Below are 19,993 nucleotides of genomic sequence, written 5' to 3'. Positions count from 1 at the left end.
CCACCTGAGACAGCAGTAATGGCGGACTCGGGGGGGGTCATTCCGAGTTGATCGCACTCTGCCGATTTTCGCTGCGCTGCGATCAGGTCTTTACTGCGCATGCGTATGCACCGCAATGTGCAAGCACGGCGTACGGGTACAGGTGGTCATTCCGAGTTGTTCGCTCTGTAATTTTCTTCGCATCGAAGCGATTTTCCGCTAATTGCGCATGCGCAATGTTCGCACTGCGACTGCGCCAAGTAAATTTGCTAAGAAGTTTGGTATTTTACTCACGGCATTACGAGGTTTTTTCTTCGTTCTGGTGATCGTAATGTGATTGACAGGAAGTGGGTGTTTCTGGGCGGAAACTGCCCGTTTTATGGGAGTGTGTGAAAAAACGCTGCCGTTTCTGGGAAAAACGCGGGAGTGGCTGGAGAAACGGGGGAGTGTCTGGGCGAACGCTGGGTGTGTTTGTGACGTCAAACCAGGAACGAAACTGACTGAACTGATCGCAGTGGCAGAGTAAGTCTCGAGCTACTCAGAAACTGCTAAGAAATTTCTAATCGCAATTTAGAGAATCTTTCGTTCGCAATTTTGCTAAGCTAAGATTCACTCCCAGTAGGCGGCGGCTTAGCGTGTGCAATGCTGCTAAAAGTAGCTTGCGAGCGAACAACTCGGAATGAGGGCCACAATGTGGATCATTGCTGAGCTATGGATTTAACGAAGCCGATCACACAGCCGATCGCAAGGAGATTGACAGAAAGAGGGCGTTTATGGGAGTCAACTGACCATTTTCTGGGAGTAGTAGGAAAAATGCAGGCGTGTCCGGGCGTTTGGAGGGCGGGTGTGTGACGTCAATTCTGGCACCAAAAAGACTGAAGTGATCGCAAGGGCTGAGTAAGTTCAGATCTACTCTGAAACTGCACAAAATGTTTTTGCAGAGCTCGGCAGCACAGGCGTTCGCACACTCGCAAAGCGAAAATACACTCCTCCGTGGGCGGCAACTATGTGTTTGCGCGGCTGCTAAAAACAGCTAGCGTGCGATCAACTCAGAATGACCCCCTCGGTCATTACTTTTAAGAAGGGGCTAGATAAATTCCTAATGGATAAGGATATACAGTGTTATGGTGGATAAATCACGCACTATAGTAATAAAATAAAATAATAATAATAATAAAGTAAAAAAATTAAAAAAAATAAAAATAAGGGGAATGGACATAACGGTTAAACATTCACCAAAGTTAAAATTAGTGATCTCCCACTGTAATATTTTTAAGACTAAAGGCCCATACACACTTGACGATAAAATGAGCGACGTCGTTCATTTCAGCCCTCATCAACGACGTCGCTCATTATATCGTCAAGTGTGTATGCATCCGACGACCACCGATGCGCGGCCCCGTGGGACGTTAACGACCCTCGCTTATCTGTGGGGCATGTATGCTCAATTTCCACTATGGTCGTTACCGACCAGAGACGTCGTTGAATGTGTATGGTGTGAACGACCAACGACCAAGCCACTGTTCACCAGCCCTGTTCCCAGCTCATTATTTTAATAAACTGTTCAGCTTGGATGCTTCAACGATGAATGGTCTTTGGTCTTTGGTCGTTGGTCTTTGGTCGTTGGTAGTGTGTATGCTCATGTCGTTTGCTCAGCTGTTCAAGGGAAGTTCAAGGGAAGTCGTTAACGACGGTCGTTAACGATGTGTGCATCGTCAAGTGTGTATGGGCCTTAATATTTTTAAGACTAAAGGCCCATACACACTTGACGATAAAATGAACGACGTCGTTCATTTTAGCCCTCATCAACGACGTCGTTCATTATTATCGTCAAGTGTGTATGCATCCGACGACCAACGATGCGCGGCACCGCGGGACGTTAACGTCCATCGTTCATCTGTGGAGCATGTATGCTCAATTTACACTATGGTCGTTGCCGACCATAGACGTCGCTGAATGTGTATAACACCAACGACCAACGACGAACGACGTTGCCAGGCTATTATTTAAATCCACTGTCCAGATTGGAAGCTGAATGGTCGTTGGTCGTTGGTCTTTGGTCGTTGGTCTTTGGTCTTTGGTGTAGTGTATGCTCATGTCGTTTGCTCAGCAGTTCAAGGGAAGTCGTTGACGACGGTCGTTGACGATGTGTGCATCGTCAAGTGTGTATGGGCCTTAACAGTTTGAACTCGATGGACAATTTGTCTTTTTTCAACCTCAAAATCTATGTTACTATGTATCATACGCAACAAGCGTTTATCATACACAAGTTTTATCACTAGTTAATAAATGAGCCCCCTAGTTTCGTGCTGTAAGGAAACTTTATGCCGGTACGAAATTCCTGCAGTCATAATCCCAATGGTAACAATGCCGACAGCCAGGGCCAGTGCTACCATTAGGCAGATTTTGGCAGCTGCCTAAGCAGAGCCGGCCCTAACCAATATGATGCCCTAGGCAAGATTTTGGCTGGTGCCCCCTAGCACCGTCACTAGTTCTGCAGGAGATGCCTGGCATGTGTCAGCTGGCAGCTCTGCTAACGTCGGGCGCCTTTGTTTATGAAAATGCATCTTATTTGCATTACTATGTGGCTAGGGTGCACAAGCAGCTTCTGCTGATTAAAATGATTTGCAGCATGCCTATATTCTGAGTTCGACTGCGGCTGTATCTGCATACGAAATGCTACATTACAGTGATTTCCAGGAATACACTGCAACGTAGCATTTCGTATGCAGATACAGCCGGAGTCACACACAGAATATAGGCATGCCACATATCATTTTAATCAGCAGAAGCTGCTGGTGCCCCTAAGCATACCAAATGCCCTAGGCATTTGCCTAGTTTGCCTATGCCTAAGGCCGGCTCTGTGCCTAAGGGTCCCGAACACTGGAGGTCACCGCTGAGTCCACAAAAAAAAGAAAGAAAAAGATGGATGTCTCTTTCAGTACCAGCAAGCCTCCCGATATCCAGCTTCCAGTACTGCACTCCCACTGGTCAGTGGGGTAGGTAGACTCGAGTCAGCAGCAGTGGTGGCTGACCCTTCTCTCTCCTGCAGTCCTGTCCGTACCCACAGGGTGCTGCTGGCAGTCAGTCACTCACATAGGAAGCTCTGCAGCCTAAGCAACACGAGGAGCTGCTGCTGCTGAATGGCGTTAGGTAAGGTATGTCTGTTATACCTTTTTGTTGAGGAGAAAGGATTAATGAGTGGGTGAGTTTGTGTGTAGGGATTAGGAGACGTGTGTGTGTGTGTGTGTGTGTGTGTGTGTGTGTGTGTGTGTGTGTGTGTGTGTGTGTGTTAATGAGTGCTGATAGAGCAAGTGTGTGTGAGGGGTGGATTTACAGGGTGAGTGTGGGTTAATGAGTCTTGGCAGGGTTAGTGTGTATGCATGGCCTTAATGGGTGCTGACATATATATTACGGGATAGATGTGTAGCATACATATGTATTGGAGACATTGTATGGCATAATTCACGCTACAGTATGTGGCATACAACAGATTTGGGACACAGCTGTTTGGTATATTATGCATATACAGTAACATAGTTGTTTAGGTTGAGAAAAGACAGTTTGTCCAACTAATTCAACTCATACTTAATCTAATTAATAGAGGTTGTATGCCTGGATTCCCTTTTCTGCTAAAAATGTGTCTACCCCTTTTTTAAACGTATTAATTGAATCAGCTAAAACAACCTTCTCCAACAGAGTATTCCACATCTTTACCATCCTCACTGTGAAGAAACCCTTCCTTCGTTGGGTGTGAAAGGTCCACTCTTCTAACCTTTTGGGGTGGCCACGCGTTCTGCGTTCAGTTCTCTTGATAAATGACCCACCGGATAATTCCCTATATTGCCCCTCGATATATTTTTAAATATATTAATCATATCTCCTCTTAGTCACGTTTTTTGTAATGTAAACATATCTAACCTGTTTAGCCTTTCCTTATAGTCCAACGACTCTATGCCCTTAATCAGTTTGGTAGCTCTTTTCTGAACTTTTTCGAGTACCAATATGTCTTTTTTTATAGTGTGGTGCCCAGAACTGTACACAGTATTCCAAATGTGGCCGTACCAACAATTTATATAGTGGCAGAATTACACTTTCATCCCTCATCTCCACCCCCTGTTTTATGCATGCAAATACCTTATTTCCCTTTGCTACTGCACACTCTCACTGGGAACTGTTTCTGGGGGCCTAATTCAAATTTGTTCTCTTACGGGCAAAACCATGGGGGACATTCAGACCTGATCGCACGGTAGGATTTTTCGCAACGCTGCGATCAGGTCAGAACTGCGTATGCACCGCAATGCGCATACGCAGCATACGGGTACAAAGCAGATCGTTGCTGGGCGATGGATTGTACAAAGAATCCATTTGCACAGCCGATCGCAAGGAGATTGACAGGAAGAAGGCGTTTCTGGGTGTCAACTGGCCTTTTTCTGGGACTGGTAGGAAAAACTCAGGCGTGTCCAAGCGTTTGAAGGGGGGGGGTGTCTGACGTCAATTCCGGGCCAGAACAGGCTGAATTGATCGCAAGGGTTGAGTAAGTTCTGAGCTATTCAGACACTGCACAAAACTTTTTTTGTAGTGCTCGGCTGCACATGCGATTGCACACTTGCAAAGCTAAAATACACTCCCCTATGGGCGGCGACTATCTGATCACAGCGCTGGAAAAAATAGCGAGCGAGCGATCAGGTCTGAATGACCCCCTATGTGCACTGCAGGATGGGGCAGATATACATTTGCAGAGAGAGTTAGATTTGGGTGGGTTATATTGTTTCTGTGTATATTGGCTGCTTTATTTTTACACTGCAATTTAGATTTCAGTTTGAACAAACCCCACCCAAATCTAATCTCTCTGCACATGTTATATCTGCCCCCTTTCAGTGCACATAGGGGGTCTTTCCGACCCGATCGCACACTGCGCTTCTTCACAGCCGTGCGATCGGGTCGGAACTGCGCATTCACGGCGGCCGCATTGCGCAAGTGCAGATTGACAGGAGGAAGGCAGAACCGGGCGGCAACTCACCGTTTTCGGGGAGTGGTGAGTCCAACGCAGGCGTGTCCAGGCGTTTGGAGGGTGGATGTCTGACGTCAATTCCAGGACCTGCATCGCTGGATCGATCGCACAGGGTAAGTAACTCTTACCCTGGTCTTCTTTTACAGGAAACTTTTTTGGCATAGCAGGGCTGCACAAGCGATCGCAGCCCTGCTATGCAGAAATACACTCCCCCATAGGCAGCATCTAGTTGATCGCACGGGCAGCAAAAAGTTGCTACGTGCGATCAACTCGGAATGACCCCCATGGTTTTGCTCATTAGAGAACAAATTTGCTGCTGCGATCAGATTTGAATTAGGCCCTAAGTCTATTGTCAATGAGTACACCAAAATCTTTCTCTATAACCGATTCCCCTACCATTTCTCCATTTAATTTATATATTACATGTTTGTTCTTTGTCCTAAAGTGCATAACTTTACATTTCTCTATATTAAACCTCATGCTCCACTTGACTGCCCAAATTTCCAGTTTGATTAGTCATTCTGTAGACAGTCAACATCTCTATCTGATTTGATTATTTTACACAGTTTAGTGTCATCAGCGAAAATTAACACTTTACTTTCAAGACCATCAGGTCATTTATAAATATGTAAAAAAAGAGGCCCCAGTACAGACCCTTGAGGTACACCACTTAATACTTTAGCCCAGGTGGAATACTTACCATTGACCACAACTCTTTGTTCTCGATTTTCCAATCAATTTTTGACCCAAGTACAAATTGTGTTACCTAGACCAAGCTCTCTTAGGGGCCCTATACACGGGAGAGATGTGTGCTGATCGAACCGCTCAGCACACATCTCTCCCGCCGCTCAGCACAGCGCGATCTGTGCTGAGCGTGCAGGGGAGACGGGGGGGCCGCTTATTTCACCCAGCGGGTGAAATGAGCGACGTGCTAGATTGGCCTGCATGGCAGGCCAATCTAGCACCAGCGATAGTGATGCGCGGGGCTGCGCATCGCTATCGCTGTAGGGGGTACACACGAGTGATCTATGCTTAAAATCTAAGCAATCTAGTCAGATTGCTTAGATTTTAAGCATGGATCTCTCCGTGAGTACCCCCCTTTAGTTTATGTATCAATCTCATGTGCAGCACCGTATCAAAGTCTTTAGCACAATCTAAAAATACCACCTGCGTTACCTTGGTCTAAGTTCACACTCACTTCCTCATAGAAGAGAATTAAGTTTGTTTGACATGACCTATTCCTCACAAACCCATGCTGGTTCATAGTAATAATCTTGCAGGACCCTAAGTACCTTTTAAAATTTCCCCACTAGAGATGTCAGACTTACTTTTCTATAATTCCCAGGATGGGTTTTGCTTTCCTTTTTAAATAATGGCACTACATCTGCTATTTGCCAGTCCATTGGTACCAATCCAGATGTAATTAAATCACTAAAGATTAAATATAAAGACCTTGCTATTTCTTAGCTTAGCTCCATTAAAACGTTTGGGTGAAATCCATCCAGGCCAGGAGATTTGTTAGTTTTAAGTTCAAGTTCTCCAGCACTAGTTCCCAAGGCTCCAGGCTTGCTTAAGAGATCCGGTTACCTGTGTCCTGCTGTACCTGCCTTTCCTGGTTACTTACCTGCCACCAGAGACTTCCACTATCTTCATCTCAGTGTGTTACCAGTCTGCTGTGCTCAGTCCAGGATTACCCTCACAAGCTCCGGATATTCTCAGCTCCCAGGCTATACGGTTCCTAGTCCGACCCTGCCCTCGGCTCTCAGGCTGCATCATCAGTTTCCTGACCAGCTCTATTATCGGACATTTCCCTCCCCCATTGATACACAAACTGTCCTCACGCAATCGGCTGCCATACCGATTTAGTCATCCTCAGCTACTCAAGTACTCCTGAGTTCACCATCTCCAACATACTTACCTTCCCACATCACCATCGGACTCACCATCGATGGTTAAGCACTTCAGTATAATCCAGTATTAATCATCCCAGTATACCAGAGTGTCTCACAGCCTACACAGAAAAACATGAGCAGGGGGTCGCGACCTGCTCGTCAGGCAGGGCGAAAACCCCAGGCGAGTTAGACTCCATGCCTCTGCTTCAGGTCTCTCCAATTCTCTGTGCTCACTGTGTAATCTTCCGGAGTGCTCCAGTATATGACTTATCCATATCTCAAGCCACCTAGCTTCTGCTTCCCTGCGCCCTCCACTGGCTCACCCAGGTCATTTTCTGGGATACAATCAGACCAGCCCATGACATTGGGGCTCAAATGTGTGGCATATTAAGTATTGAGGGCACAAATGTGTGGCATATTATTTATTGAGGGCACAAATGTGTGGCATATTATGTATTGGGGCACAAATGTGTGGCATATTATGTATTGGAGGCACACATGTGTGGCATATTATGTATTGGGGGCACAAATATGTGGCATGTTATGTATTGGTGGCACAAATGTGTGACATATTATGAATTGGGGCCCAAATGTGTGGCATATTGTGTACTGGGGGCACAAATGTGTGGCATATTATGTATTGGGGGCACAAATGTGTGGCATATATATTGGTGGCACAAATATATGGCATATTATGTATTGGTGATAAAAATCTGTGGCATATTATGTATTGGAGCACAGATGTGTGGCATGTTATGTATTGGGGCAGAAATGTGTGGCATGTTTTATGTATAGGCAGCATTGTTGTGTAGCATAATTAGGAATTGGGGATAAAGCTGTGTGGTATATAAGAAATATGTGGCACAGATCTGTGCCATATTATGAATTGGGGGAAGTGTTATGAAGTACATTGTGATTTTGGCGCTCTACTGTATGGCATATTCTACATATATTCTATATTATAAATTTGGGACACTGCTGTGTGGCATATTATAAACTGGGTACACTAATGAGTGGCATATTATAAATTGGAGGGAGCAGGGGCGGTGAGTAAAATGTTGCCTAGTACACTCGGAATCCTTGCACTGGCTCTGCCGACAGTGGCATCTGAAGGTCAAAATCCCAACAGATCCCTACCCTTATCCCTAACCCACCCCTCCTACAGCCTAACTCTAACCATCCCATCCTGCAGCCTAACCCTATCCCTTTTCTCCCGTATTCTAAACCTAACTACCCCCTCCCCCGCAGCCTAACTCTAACTCTTCCCCTAGTGCCTAACCGCAGTACTTACCAGAGGGATTCTGCTGTTGGTATTCTGACTGTGGGATTCTGACTGCTGGGATCCTGACGGCATCCCCTTTATATGGTATATGGTGGCAGCCATGGGTAGGATATGTGTATTGAAACGTGTTTCCTCGTCTCTGTTGCAGGATTTCTGTACACTAAATGATGATGTACATGTGCTGGAAGTGGGTACATGACATAGCTGTGTTGTGAATATAAGACATCAAACTCCAAAGTAAAGAGTTTAGATTACATTGAGAAAAAAATGAGAACTGATAACCTCTACAACTGAATCATATGCATGATTACCGCTATATCCTATTAAATACAGTCATCATGTTATTATAGCAGAGCCTAATTAAAAAAGAAGTATTAGCAATCTCAAATGCCAGGATGGGTAATTGAGGCTGGTATCAGTCTACTATCCACTGTGTAGAAACCATTTTATAGGCCATTTGCTAGACATGGAAGATTAGCTTTGTTCTTCATTCTTGTACAATAAAAGGTAACTTTCCCAGAGAGGAACCTTTACCACAGTCTAATGCTCCTATCACACTAATGGATAACAAAATACTTTGTACTTAATCCTGAATGATGTCCCTTCTCCAGTGCTAATATATGTAATTTGTGATATAAATAGGCCATCGTTTCTTGTATGTGATGGGAATAATCAAAAATATATAGGAAATAGATACTTCTTTATAATGAAGCCATACCATCAGGCTAGAGGTGCTCTTTAGGTGTTGTAGACCCTCTAGGGTGATGTACAAGTAGGAATCACCTCGAGGTATGTAGGAATGCATTACTTGCAGCTGTTGTGCATGGCGCAGTGTAAATAAGGCATGATAGCCCTATGAGTGTTTTCTCTAACAAGTCCAGCATGAGGTGAGGGATGAAGAGGGCCTAGATAATACTTAGGGGGAATTCAATTAGACCAGTTAAATGAACATGCATGAAAAAGGGGGGTAGCTTTGTGCTTTAACGCCGGGGCCATTCAATTAGAGCTTCCTTTTTTTTACCTGTTAAATTAGGGCATTAACCTTTAGTTCCTGGACCTATGAGATAAGACGATTGTGGCACCCGAAAACAGGTAGTTTATCTGGGATATCTTTTTAGTTCAGACCCCCCAAAAAAGCCTGTTAAGTGCAGCCTGCGGGGTGCATTCGGGACTAGTTGGAAAGCCCCTGGAGATCAATTAACCTGTGGTAAATTATCACAGCTAATTGAATTTATAGAATCCACAAAAAGTCACTGACCTGTGTGTTTTCGCAGCCGCTATCAGGGAATAAATTATCAGGGATTTGGTTTCGCCAGTGTGAGGCAGTTGAAACAAAATCCCTGATGAGTGCTGGCTTCCAAGCTAATTGGATAGCTCCAGGGGAGGTAATTAGCCGTGGTAGGATACTGCCTATGTATTGATGTATAATTGTGTTTTTTTTAAACTCTGCACTGTGCTACATACATTTTGTGGCACCATAGTATAATAAGGGTTGGGGCTGGAGACCAGCGCTGGGGATCCCGGAGGTCAGCATACCGACGCCGGGATCCCGGCAGCAGAATGCTGATGGGTGGAGGGGGTCGAGCGCAACAAAGCCCCTCGGTGCGCGTTCCCACTCTATGGATGTCGTGGATTCACAAGTGGGAATAGTGCTTGTGGGTCGGCATTCTATGTGCTGCCATTTTGATTGCTCGGGATCCCGGAGTTGGCATGGTGACCGCCGGGATCCCAAGCGCCAGTCACATGACCGGATCCCAATAATAATAATAATGCATTGTGCCATCTTTGTTTTTTTAAATTATTCATTATCCCTATATGGTCACTAACTTTAGAGTTGAATTATGGCCAGTTTGAAAACATTTCTAGAAAAAATAGTGTGACATTTAATCAGTCTTTTTCATGTACTGTTTAAACAGCTGTTAAAGATTAATTTAGAAAACAATAAATGACTTGAGAATGAAGTGAATTGCTTTGGCTTTAAACAAACAGTTAAATAATTTTGGCTGGGTTGCCCCAGCATTTGTATCCTTTCTGTAATATAATGGTGGGTACACACTATGCGATACGCTCCATGAGCGATATCGCACAGTGTTTCCCCTCCCCTCCTGGGCCGCCAACATAGTGCATACACACTATGACATCATGATGTCACGATGGTAGCATAAACACAGTGGCTTCACAAGGCAGGTGCGGGGGGGGGGGGGGGGTGGCCCACACCCGGGTGTGACGCCTGGAAGGGGTGACACCAAATGTCGGCTCCTCCGCAAAGACAGGAGCCAGGTGCTGCAGTATGAAAGTCTGCTACAGCACCCGGCTCCTGTCATAGAAGAGGAGCTGAAAGTGCTGGTAGACAGTCTCCGGGAGCAGCCGAGAACAGCCCAGCATCTCCAGAGATGCTGGGCACGTCCCCGGAGTGGCTATCCCGTGAGGCCACACCCCCTTTTTTATGACAAAGCCCCATTTGCCATGAGCGCGCCGCAGGTGCGCTGCGATATGAAGGGTGCGCACCGGGTGTCACCACACCCGGTGACGCCTCTGCATACACACTGGGCGATATTGTAAACAATATCGCTCATGAAGTTAAAAATAAGTGATATTGTTTACAAAATTGCCTAGTGTGTACCCACCATAAGTCTTGTGCAAGAGTTTTGGACTAAAAAGGCAACAAAATAATGCTTAAAAATCTGTGTGCACAATACAGTAATCTCCTAGTATTAAGCTTTTTGATTAGCACTTTTTCTATATAAAGCCCTTTATGCTACAGGTATATATTTATAATATACCTGTTTTGAACTTAAAAGTTGGATATTAAACTCATGCTGGACATGTATACTAATTGTATTAATGGAGCAGGATTTCATGTGAAGGCAGCTGGTAACATGGCTGGAGACATCTAATATGTAGCAGCTTGAGAGGCAGGTTATTGCATGAGATCACTGGAAGTGACAAGTGAATGCAGGCAGCTTTGACAAGCGGAGAGGAAGAGGATGTATTTAGAGAAAATTTGGAAATACCATACTGCATTACTGCATTTTGGTACAATTTTCAGGAGCTTGGTAACAAATTAATTTGATTTCAGTCAATTATGAGGTTCAGTTTTCATTAATTGCTCTATTGGTTAAAACTCCAGTTTTCAGGAAGGGATTAAGGGGGTCTATTCATCGGATGGCCTCTGATGATTAAGTATCCAACTCGCTGAGAGTTGCGGCGGGGGATACTTATCACCTGAGCAATTAAGCATTGGTCTGGTGTGTAACCAGCTGCTCCGAAAAGCAGCTGTCACGTGATTAGTAACGCTACTACTTCGGTAGCAGTGATACTTGCCACCATTGTTGCCAGCTACTGCACATGTGTGATCTGAGGTCAGACAGACGCTGGGCACACAATGAGAAGGCGGTGGAGAGATCCGCTCAGATCTGTCTACACAACTCTGGACCTCCTTCTTATAGGAAGGAGCAGGGCTCCAGGAACAAACACAGTATTTGTTCTCGCAGGCAAGCTTTATGCTGAATATTAGGCGGCTCTATCATACCCCTAATAATGAATGGTCCGTTACATAAAACACGAGGAAACTAGTGTAACGGGCCATTAAGTGATGATGAGTAGGCCACTTACAGCGCTAAGTGGAGGATTGCTGTATAATGTTTCAGAATCTTGGTGCACATTATAATGTTCCAGAAACTTTTCCCATTCATATCCATTTCTACCGTTCTATTTTTATTCCTAGATGAATTGCAGAGGCTGGAACAAGAGAGACTGGCACTTGAAGCTACTATGAAAGAAAATGAATTTCAGAATGGGAATAGCAGAATTCGCAGGTTCTTCAGCAAGTCCTCAAAGTTAAATATTACAGCTAACTCATCTACAAAAGGTAACTTTACTGCAGTAGATTTACCGGTTTCTCCTACAAGACATTGGTGTTGTGTGTATAGTTTACATCACTAATATTGAACCTAGCTAGGTGTGGTAAAGATGTTTTTTATTATAGGCTGTTTCTCAAGGTGCCCATACACTTGTGCGATTTGGGCCGATTTCATCTGATTTTGACAGATCAGGCCGAGAAATCGGATGAAAAGTGGCAAATCGCAAGTGTTTTACCTCCGATTCGATGCGCGATCCCATGCTCATCAGAATCGGAGGTCGCAAGGACTACACTTTAAATGTGTTGGATCCCGGAGCCTTGGCTAGGATCGCATACGATACATCGTATGCAAAAAGACCACATACAATGTATCGTATGTGATTCTGCCACCCAGGAAGCTGCCAGGGAGCTCAAGTGAATCTTATGCGACTTCCCCATCTGAGAAGTCACATAAGTGTATGGGGACAATTACACTATAGTGACACAAATAATACTCGCTGTTAGATTGCAGTTTCCTGTCTACTATCCTTTAAAAAGAACTTTATCGACAACATAACTACAAGCACAAACTGTACAGCACTTGTCTCACTATAAGCACATAAATCAAATATACATTATTCTAACATCCCCACTCAACAATATTTATTATGAAGGCCCCATATTGGGTCTGAGTTATCAGGTCTGGAGCTGATTGACAGATTTCATCTATTTGTCAACTTTAACCATCTAGATGAGGCATTTGGATGGAATGTATTTGTTCCCTCTAGATGCAAGTAGAAGCAGCACCACTTCCTCTTTTCTTCAAAAACCGGTTCAGCTAAATATATATTTACATTTTACTTTGGTCATTTTCCTGTTTCTCTGATTGGGCTTGTTGCTCAGACTGAACTGCTTGTAACATTGTGACATCCTGATGTCACGCATTCGGGGCCGGGACCATAACAGGATGCCTTATCAACTGTCTTCAGTCCTGCTAGTAGCTGCTGCGTGTTTTGAATTTTTTGATTTTCATTTAGATTGGCCACTGTGAACTTTGAGTTGCTGTTAATAGTCATTTTCTTAGGCTTCTGACTTCCACTGTAGTTCTGGGCCCCTATAAGTCAGTACATTTTGCAGGTTTATCAGCTAATTGTTATAGTGTAACAACACACATCAAACACTGTAAGTTCCTCTTTTCCAGTAATTCAGGTCGCCGTAAAGTGCGTCTGCTGCTGCGATCATCGCAGCAAGTAGGATTGGCCCCTATACATACATATAGAAGTTTCCGGTGTGTGTGTATGTATACACATTATTAAAAATATTTTGCAAGGTATTCTGTTTTCTGTATGATTGCAAAATGGTCCCCTAGAAGTAAAATATATTACTTCATCTAAATTAAAATTAGAGCCTGAAGAAATATCTGTGTAATTTATATACATTACTGGCATGTCTACTTAGAACTATTTTATGTTATATTCAGCTGTCAGAATCGCTCCCACTAAATAATAGCGTACTTTGGCTATAGCAACATTTGCATTTGGCTTGAAGGGAGGTTACACTTATTGCATCGTAAGCAGCCTGGCTTCCTGCTTATGTATTCACAAATAAAATGATTGCAGGAAAATTTATAAATTAGAAGAGATGTGATATAAGCTATTGACTCATTTTTTGCTACCGACAGTAATAGGTTGCCGGCCTCCAAGTCAGCATATTAGTGGATTGCTCTTGAGTAAAATTTTGGATTTTCTATTAGCAAGATACATATTTAATATACTGCATTTATATCTTGATGCAACAGAACAGGATACAGAGCATAGACTCCTGCATCTCTCAGCTAAAAGATCTACATATCATGTGCTGCTTCAAAAAAACAGAATATATACAGTGTATATATATATATATATATTTCTCTAACGTCCTAAGTGGATGCTGGGGACTCCGTAAGGACCATGGGGAATAGCGGCTCCGCAGGAGACTGGGCACAAAGTAAAAAGCTTTAGGACTACCTGGTGTGCACTGGCTCCTCCCCCTATGACCCTCTTCCAAGCCTCAGTTAAGATTTTGTGCCCGAACGAGAAGGGTGCAATCTAGGTGGCTCTCCTGAGCTGCTTAGAGAAAAAGTTTAAAGTAGGTTTTTTACTTTCAGTGAGACCTGCTGGCAACAGGCTCACTGCATCGAGGGACTAAGGGGAGAAGAAGCGAACTCACCTGCGTGCAGAGTGGATTGGGCTTCTTAGGCTACTGGACATTAGCTCCAGAGGGACGATCACAGGCCCAGCCATGGATGGGTCCCGGAGCCGCGCCGCCATCCCCCTTACAGAGCCAGTAGACTGAAGAGTCCGGAAAATCGGTGGCAGAAGACGTCCTGTCTTCATTAAGGTAGCGCACAGCACCGCAGCTGTGCGCCATTGCTCTCAGCACACTTCACACTCCGGTCACTGAGGGTGCAGGGCGCTGGGGGGGGCGCCCTGAGACGCAATAGAAATACCTTTGTTTGGCTAAAAAGACATCACCTATAGCTCCTGGGCTATATGGATGTATTTAACCCCTGCCTAAATTACAATAAAAAAGCGGGAGAAAGGCCGCCGAAAAGGGGGCGGAGCCTATCTCCTCAGCACACTGGCGCCATTTTTTCCTCACAGCTCCGTTGGAGGAAGGCTCCCTGACTCTCCCCTGCAGTCCTGCACTACAGAAACAGGGTAAAACAAGAGAGGGGGGGCATAAAATTGGCATATAAAGATATACAGCAGCTATATTAGGGAAAAACACTTATATAAGGTTATCCCTGTATATATATAGCGCTCTGGTGTGTGCTGGCAAACTCTCCCTCTGTCTCCCCAAAGGGCTAGTGGGGTCCTGTCCTCTATCAGAGCATTCCCTGTGTGTGTGCGGTGTGTCGGTACGTTGTGTCGACATGTATGAGGAGGAAAATGGTGTGGAGGCGGAGCAATTGCCTGTGTTAGTGATGTCACCCTCTAGGGAGTCGACACCTGACTGGATGATCTTATGGAAAGAATTACGTGATAGTGTCAGCACTTTACAAAAGTCTGTTGACGACATGAGACAGCCGGATAATCAGTTAATACCTGTACAGGCGTCTCAAACACCGTCAGGGGCTCTAAAGCGCCCGTTACATCAGGTCGATACAGACACAGACACAGACACTGACTCCAGTGTCGACGGTGAAGAAACAAACGTATTTTCCAGTAGGGCTACACGTTACATGATCACGGCAATGAAGGAGGTTTTGAACATTTCTGATACTACAAGTACCACAAAAAAGGGTATTATGTGGGGTGTGAAAAAACTACCCGTAGTTTTTCCTGAATCAGATGAATTAAATGAGGTGTGTGATGAAGCGTGGGTTTCCCCCGATAAAAAACTGCTAATTTCTAAAAAATGATTGGCATTGTACCCTTTCCCGCCAGAGGTTAGGGCGCGCTGGGAAACACCCCCTAGGGTGGATAAGGCGCTCACACGCTTATCAAAACAAGTGGCGTTACCGTCTCCTGATATGGCCGCCCTCAAGGAACCAGCTGATAGGAAGCTGGAAAATGTCCTAAAAAGTATATACACACATACTGGTATTATACTGCGACCAGCAATCGCCTCAGCCTGGATGTGCAGTGCTGGGGTGGCTTGGTCGGATTTCCTGACTGAAAATATTGATACCCTGGACAGGGACAATATATTATTGACTATAGAGCGTTTAAAAGATGCGTTTCTATATATGCGAGATGCACAGAGGGATATTTGCACTCTGGCATCAAGAGTAAGTGCGATGTCCATTTCTGCCAGAAGAGGATTATGGACGCGACAGTGGTCAGGGGATGCGGATTCCAAATGGCATATGGAAGTATTGGCGTATAAAGGGGAGGAGTTATTTGGGGTCGGTCTATCGGACTTGGTGACCACGGCAACGGCCGGGAAATCCACCTTTCTACCCCAAGTCACCTCGCAGCAGAAAAAGATACCGTCTTTTCAGGCTCAGTCCTTTCGTCCCCATAAGGGCAAGCGGGCAAAAGGCCACTCATATCTGCCCCGGGGCAGAGGAAGGGGAAAAAGACTGCAGCAGACAGCCTCTTCCCACGAACAGAAGCCCTCCCCCGCTTCTGCCAAGTCCTCAGCATGACGCTGGGGCCTTACAAGCGGACTCAGGCACGGTGGGGGCCCGTCTCAAGATTTTCAGCGCGCAGTGGGCTCACTCGCAAGTGGACCCCTGGATCCTGCAGGTAGTATCTCAGGGGTACAAATTGGAATTCGAGACGTCTCCCCCTCGCCGGTTCCTGAAGTCTGCTTTACCAACGTCTCCCCCCGACAGGGAGGCGATATTGGAAGCCATTCACAAGCTGTATTCCCAGCAGGTGATAATCAAGGTACCCCTCCTACAACAGGGAAAGGGGTATTATTCCACGCTGTTTGTGGTACCGAAGCCGGACGGCTCGGTGAGACCCATTTTAAATCTGAAATTCTTGAACACTTACATAAGAAGGTTCAAGTTCAAGATGGAGTCACTCAGAGCAGTGATAGCGAACCTGGAAGAAGGGGACTATATGGTGTCTCTGGACATCAAGGATGCTTACCTCCATGTCCCAATTTGCCCTTCTCACCAAGGGTACCTCAGGTTTGTGGTACAGAACTGTCATTATCAGTTTCAGACGCTGCCGTTTGGATTGTCCACGGCACCCCGGGTCTTTACCAAGGTAATGGCCGAAATGATGATTCTTCTTCGAAGAAAAGGCGTCTTAATTATCCCTTACTTGGACGATCTCCTGATAAGGGCAAGGTCCAGAGAACAGTTAGAGGTCGGAGTAGCACTATCTCAAATAGTACTACGACAGCACGGTTGGATTCTAAATATTCCAAAATCGCAGCTGATTCCGACGACACGTCTGCTGTTCCTAGGGATGATTCTGGACACAGTACAGAAAAAGGTGTTTCTCCCGGAGGAGAAAGCCAGGGAGTTATCCGACCTAGTCAGGAACCTCCTAAGACCAGGCCAGGTGTCAGTGCATCAATGCACAAAGGTCCTGGGAAAGATGGTGGCTTCTTACGAAGCGATTCCATTCGGCAGATTCCACGCAAGAACTTTTCAGTGGGATCTGCTGGACAAATGGTCCGGATCGCATCTTCAAATGCATCAGCGGATAACCCTGTCTCCAAGGACAAGGGTGTCTCTCCTGTGGTGGTTACAGAGTGCTCATCTCCTAGAGGGCCGCAGATTCGGCATTCAGGATTGGGTCCTGGTGACCACGGATGCCAGCCTGAGAGGCTGGGGAGCAGTCACACAGGGAAGAAATTTCCAGGGCTTGTGGTCAAGCATGGAAACGTCACTTCACATAAATATCCTGGAACTAAGGGCCATTTACAATGCCCTAAGTCAGGCAAGGCCTCTGCTTCGGGGTCAGTCGGTGTTGATCCAGTCGGACAACATCACGGCAGTCGCCCACGTAAACAGACAGGGCGGCACAAGAAGCAGGAGGGCAATGACGGAAGTTGCAAGGATTCTTCGCCTGGCGGAAAATCATGTGATAGCACTGTCAGCAGTGTTCATTCCGGGAGTGGACAACTGGGAAGCAGACTTCCTCAGCAGACACGATCTCCACCCGGGGGAGTGGGGACTCCACCCAGAAGTCTTCCACATGATTGTGAACCGTTGGGAAAAACCAAAGGTGGACATGAGGGCGTCCCGCCTCAACAAAAAACTGGACAGATATTGCGCCAGGTCAAGGGACCCTCAGGCAATAGCTGTGGACGCTCTGGTAACACCGTGGGTGTACCGATCAGTGTATGTGTTCCCTCCTCTACCTCTCATACCCAAGGTATTGAGAATCATAAGAAGGAGAGGAGTAAAGACTATACTCGTGGCTCCGGATTGGCCAAGAAGGACTTGGTACCCGGAACTTCAAGAGATGCTCACGGAAGACCCGTGGCCTCTACCTCTAAGAAAGGACCTGCTCCAGCAGGGACCATGTCTGTTTCAAGACTTACCGCGGCTGCGTTTGACGGCATGGCGGTTGAACGCCGGATCCTGAAGGAAAAAGGCATTCCGGATGAAGTCATCCCTACCCTGATCAAAGCCAGGAAGGATGTAACTGTGCAACATTATCACCGTATTTGGCGTAAATATGTTGCGTGGTGTGAGGCCAGGAAGGCCCCTACAGAGGAATTTCAACTGGGTCGTTTCCTGCATTTCCTGCAAACAGGACTGTCTATGGGCCTAAAATTAGGGTCCATTAAGGTTCAAATTTCGGCCCTGTCAATATTCTTCCAAAAAGAACTAGCTTCAGTTCCTGAAGTTCAGACGTTTGTCAAGGGGGTACTGCATATACAGCCTCCTTTTGTGCCTCCAGTGGCACCTTGGGATCTCAATGTAGTTTTGGGATTCCTAAAATCACATTGGTTTGAACCACTCACCACTGTGGACTTAAAATATCTCACATGGAAAGTGGTAATGATGTTAGCCCTGGCTTCAGCCAGGCGTGTATCAGAATTGGCGGCTTTATCCTATAAAAGCCCTTACCTAATTTTTCATACGGATAGGGCAGAATTGAGGACTCGGCCTCAATTTCTTCCTAAGGTGGTTTCAGCATTTCACTTAAACCAGCCTATTGTGGTGCCTGCGGCTACTAGGGACTTGGAGGATTCCAAGTTGCTAGACGTAGTCAGGGCCCTGAAAATATATGTTTCCAGGACGGCTGGAGTCAGAAAATCTGACTCGCTGTTTATCCTGTATGCACCCAACAAGCTGGGTGCTCCTGCTTCTAAGCAGACGATTGCTCGTTGGATTTGTAGTACAATTCAGCTTGCACATTCTGTGGCAGGCCTGCCACAGCCAAAATCTGTAAAAGCCCATTCCACACGGAAAGTGGGCTCATCTTGGGCGGCTGCCCGAGGGGTCTCGGCTTTACAACTTTGCAGAGCAGCTACTTGGTCAGGGGCAAACACGTTTGCTAAATTCTACAAATTTGATACCCTGGCTGAGGAGGACCTGGAGTTCTCTCATTCGGTGCTGCAGAGTCATCCGCACTCTCCCGCCCGTTTGGGAGCTTTGGTATAATCCCCATGGTCCTTACGGAGTCCCCAGCATCCACTTAGGACGTTAGAGAAAATAAGAATTTACTTACCGATAATTCTATTTCTCATAGTCCGTAGTGGATGCTGGGCGCCCATCCCAAGTGCGGATTGTCTGCAATACTTGTACATAGTTATTGTTACAAAAATCGGGTTATTATTGTTGTGAGCCATCTTTTCAGAGGCTCCTTTGTTATCATGCTGTTAACTGGGTTCAGATCACAAGTTGTACGGTGTGATTGGTGTGGCTGGTTTGAGTCTTACCCGGGATTCAAAATCCTTCCTTATTGTGTACGCTCGTCCGGGCACAGTATCCTAACTGAGGCTTGGAGGAGGGTCATAGGGGGAGGAGCCAGTGCACACCAGGTAGTCCTAAAGCTTTTTACTTTGTGCCCAGTCTCCTGCGGAGCCGCTATTCCCCATGGTCCTTACGGAGTCCCCAGCATCCACTACGGACTATGAGAAATAGAATTATCGGTAAGTAAATTCTTAGATATATATATATATATATATATATATATATAATATCTATCTATCTATCTATCAGGACCGGTTCTAGACCATGTGGCGCCCAGGGCGAAAGTTTCCTGTGGTGCCCCCCCCCCCTCTCCAGATAAAATACAGTTGGTGCACGCCGAGGGCGCACACGCCCCAAAACAGGGGTGTGGCTTCTTTATAGGGAAGGGGCATGGCTTCTTAATAGGGAAGGGGCGTGCCCACAGTTATCTCCCTGTACTTGTGCCTGCTGTAGCTGTGCCCCCAGTAGTTGTGCCCCCAGTAGCTGTACCCCCAGCAGCTGTGCCCCCAATTAATTTTCCCCAGTAGCTGATCCCCCTGTAGCAGTGCCCCGTTTAGTAGTGCCCCTAGTAGTTGTGCCCCTTGTAGCTGTGCCCCCTATAGTAGTACCCCCA

General features: G+C 45.9%; 1 protein-coding gene across 2 annotated transcripts in view; it reads left to right on the top strand.

Moving 5' to 3' along the window:
* The window catches only part of SLC12A1 (solute carrier family 12 member 1), a 188,443-nt gene that overhangs the window by 146,686 nt on the left and 21,764 nt on the right, over positions 1–19,993 (top strand). For both annotated transcript variants that reach the window (XM_063926056.1, XM_063926055.1), the window contains one exon: positions 11,895–12,038. In XM_063926056.1, the coding sequence (XP_063782126.1) occupies positions 11,895–12,038 (144 nt within the window). The remainder of the gene's footprint in view (positions 1–11,894; positions 12,039–19,993) is intronic.

Source organism: Pseudophryne corroboree, chromosome 6 (assembly GCF_028390025.1).
Source record: "Pseudophryne corroboree isolate aPseCor3 chromosome 6, aPseCor3.hap2, whole genome shotgun sequence".
NCBI lineage: Eukaryota > Metazoa > Chordata > Amphibia > Anura > Myobatrachidae > Pseudophryne > Pseudophryne corroboree.
This window is presented reverse-complemented; position numbering and strand designations above follow the sequence as displayed.